The 2,550-nt window shown below is 38.6% G+C and overlaps 1 protein-coding gene across 1 annotated transcript; it reads left to right on the top strand.

Annotated features, from left to right (window-relative positions):
- Positions 1-904: 904 nt before the first annotated feature.
- LOC129571881 (uncharacterized) lies at positions 905-2,243 on the top strand. The gene has a single exon (XM_055451754.1). The coding sequence runs from the start codon at positions 1,118-1,120 to the stop codon at positions 2,135-2,137; it is 1,020 nt and encodes a 339-aa protein (XP_055307729.1). The 5' UTR covers positions 905-1,117; the 3' UTR covers positions 2,138-2,243.
- The last annotated feature ends 307 nt before the right edge of the window (positions 2,244-2,550 follow it).

The following is a 2,550-nucleotide window of genomic DNA, read 5'->3' as shown; positions in this document are numbered from 1 at the left end:
AATGGCAGCAACGATTTCTGGCAATGGTTCCGAGAGTTGTTTGATGGTTTTCTCGTTAAAGCAGGTCCTGGCGAAAATTTCATTGTTGTCGGTTCCTACGAACGTCTTGCTGTTTTCCAACTGGTTCAGCTGGATTGTTGACAGATTGATGGAGTACACCGGTTGCAACATTTCTATAACTTTTGCGCCGCATGGCAATGTCATCTTCACCTTCTTTAACTTTCTTTCAACGAAACTGTAAATATGGAAGTTTTTCATTAGTACACTTTTTGTTTATCTGCAAAAAGTTTACTTAGTAGACTTTTTGTTTTTTCCACAAAAGTCTCCTTAGTAGACTTTTTGTTGTCCCAATAAAAATATATTAAAGTATACTTACAGTTTCACCGTGCTAGGCTCGTATCTTCTCCGTTCAAATATGGCCAGCTGAATGATCTTTTTCTTGTCTGGGTTGTTATTATATTCCATCAGTACTTGAAGCACCTCGTTCATCAGCTTTAACGTTGAGCAATGAACTAATTGGTTCATATTTAATCTCCCTTTTCTCTGTACTGGGACACATAACTTTAGATAATTGTGGCACCAACATTTGATAGCATATGGGCTGCCATTTTCACATCGATGAATGATGATGAATTCATGGAGACCATTCTGGAAACCAATAATATTTCGAACTTTGTCTTTCTTTAGTTCGTTTATGATGCTCTGACATTCGTCACGGTTTTGCACTTGGTGTTTGTTGATATACCATTTGCGGTTGGGCATATCCCTTAAAGTTAGGAATAGCACATCAACCAAACCATTAATTATTTGAGACGACACAGGTATTTCTTCTGTTCGAACCAGGCATGTCACACGATTTTTTGTGTTCTGTAAGTAATTTACGTCAAAAACCGGTATTTAGTGCATGTCAAAAACTCCAAAACATTCAAAAATACATAGTATGGCTCATTGAATACATACATTAAGTATGCTTAATACATAGACGCGTATTCTCCTGCGTTTAGCTTATGCACACACTCAAAATGCGGGAGGAGAAACGTAATAAAAGATACAAGAGAGAGCAAGTAATGCTACAGTTTATGCCGTTTTGACCGATAATGCAGCTAATGTGCAGTGGATGGGAAATGCCTCTAATTTGCTTTATTCAACATGCAACGCCCACTCTGCTAATCTGTTGGCTGGTGATATCGTTTCCAAGCCAGTAAACTCTAAAATTATGCGAAAAGTGACCACTGTGCAAAAAGATTTCCGAAGAACTGGCTTGACAGACCTACTTTTAAAAGCTGGTGGCCATAAACCAGCTCTGCCTTGTGCAACCCGTTGGACATCACAACGAAGTGCCGGCGAGTCATTTTTGAAGAATTTGTCCACCATGAAAACGGTCACTACTGCCTGCGAAGTGGAGGCAGAATCTGACAAAGACACGATTAGACCAAAACCAATCGTTTCTTCTCGTCTATTCAATCAAAAGTTTGTCGCATCGGTTAAGTCTTTGGTCGATATACTAGATCCGGTCGCGAAATTGACAAATTATTGTCAAAAGAGCACCAGCTCTGTTGCTGACGCAGCAGAGAAATGGCTTGAATTATTGCAAGATGGGCCAGTGGCATTGCGTCCATTTGTGGAAAGCCGAATGAAGCAGAGCAACATTTTGAACGATGTTACGTTAACGGCTAATTTTTTTCATCCGATTTATCGCGGCAAAAGATTGAATGAGGATCAACATAGACAAGTTACAAGCTACGTTTTTGATAAGCTCAAAGGGCCTGCACTTGAATCATTACATGGATTTACAAAAGGCAAAGGAGCGTTTGCATCTTTAGCTCAAAAGAAAATCGTTTCACCAAAAGCGTTCTGGCACTTCGCCGACCAATTGGGCCATGGAGAGTTGGCTACATTCGCTCTGGATTACTTGAAAATTCCCGCATCCACTGCACAGCTTGAAAGGTTATTCTCCAACTGGGCATATGTGCACAATGACATTAGAAACCGACTATCGACCGAAACATCCAAAAAACTCGTGAACACCAATTTCACGTTGCGCACAACCGACGAAATTATCGAAGATGACGACGAGGACTTTGAAATGGAAGGGGAGCAATTCGGAACCGATGATGAGAGTGATCAAGATGAATAAAACCGAAGATTTTTTATCCAAACAAAATGATCATTTTTACGTAAAAATAACACAATTCAAAAATAAACTCGAACTTTCCGTATTTTTTTCACAAATCTATTGTATTTTCCTCTTTTTTTTTCTTCGTGAAATTGTACAGAAAAGCCCTCTTTGGAGTTTTTGACAATGCATGTCAAATACTCATGTTTTAACTAGGTATTTGACATCAAATTTGACACGAGGTTTTTGACATGCCATCCCTGGTTCGAACCTCGTCAGACATCTGCAATAAAAATTATTTATTTATTTATTATTCAATTCTTTTATCTTAGTTACAACGGTGAAACACTTACTTTTGTTTTTTTCACGGAACTGATGTGAAATTCAATGATATAATGAATAGAAAAAAATATGTCACGTCGAACCCAACTTCC

This window comes from Sitodiplosis mosellana, unplaced genomic scaffold (assembly GCF_009176505.1).
Source record: "Sitodiplosis mosellana isolate CC-2019 unplaced genomic scaffold, AAFC_SMos_1.0 Smas_scaffold_3614, whole genome shotgun sequence".
Classification (NCBI taxonomy): Eukaryota; Metazoa; Arthropoda; class Insecta; order Diptera; family Cecidomyiidae; genus Sitodiplosis; species Sitodiplosis mosellana.
The sequence above is the reverse complement of the archived record's forward strand: the minus strand, read 5'-3'. Positions and strand labels throughout refer to the sequence as shown.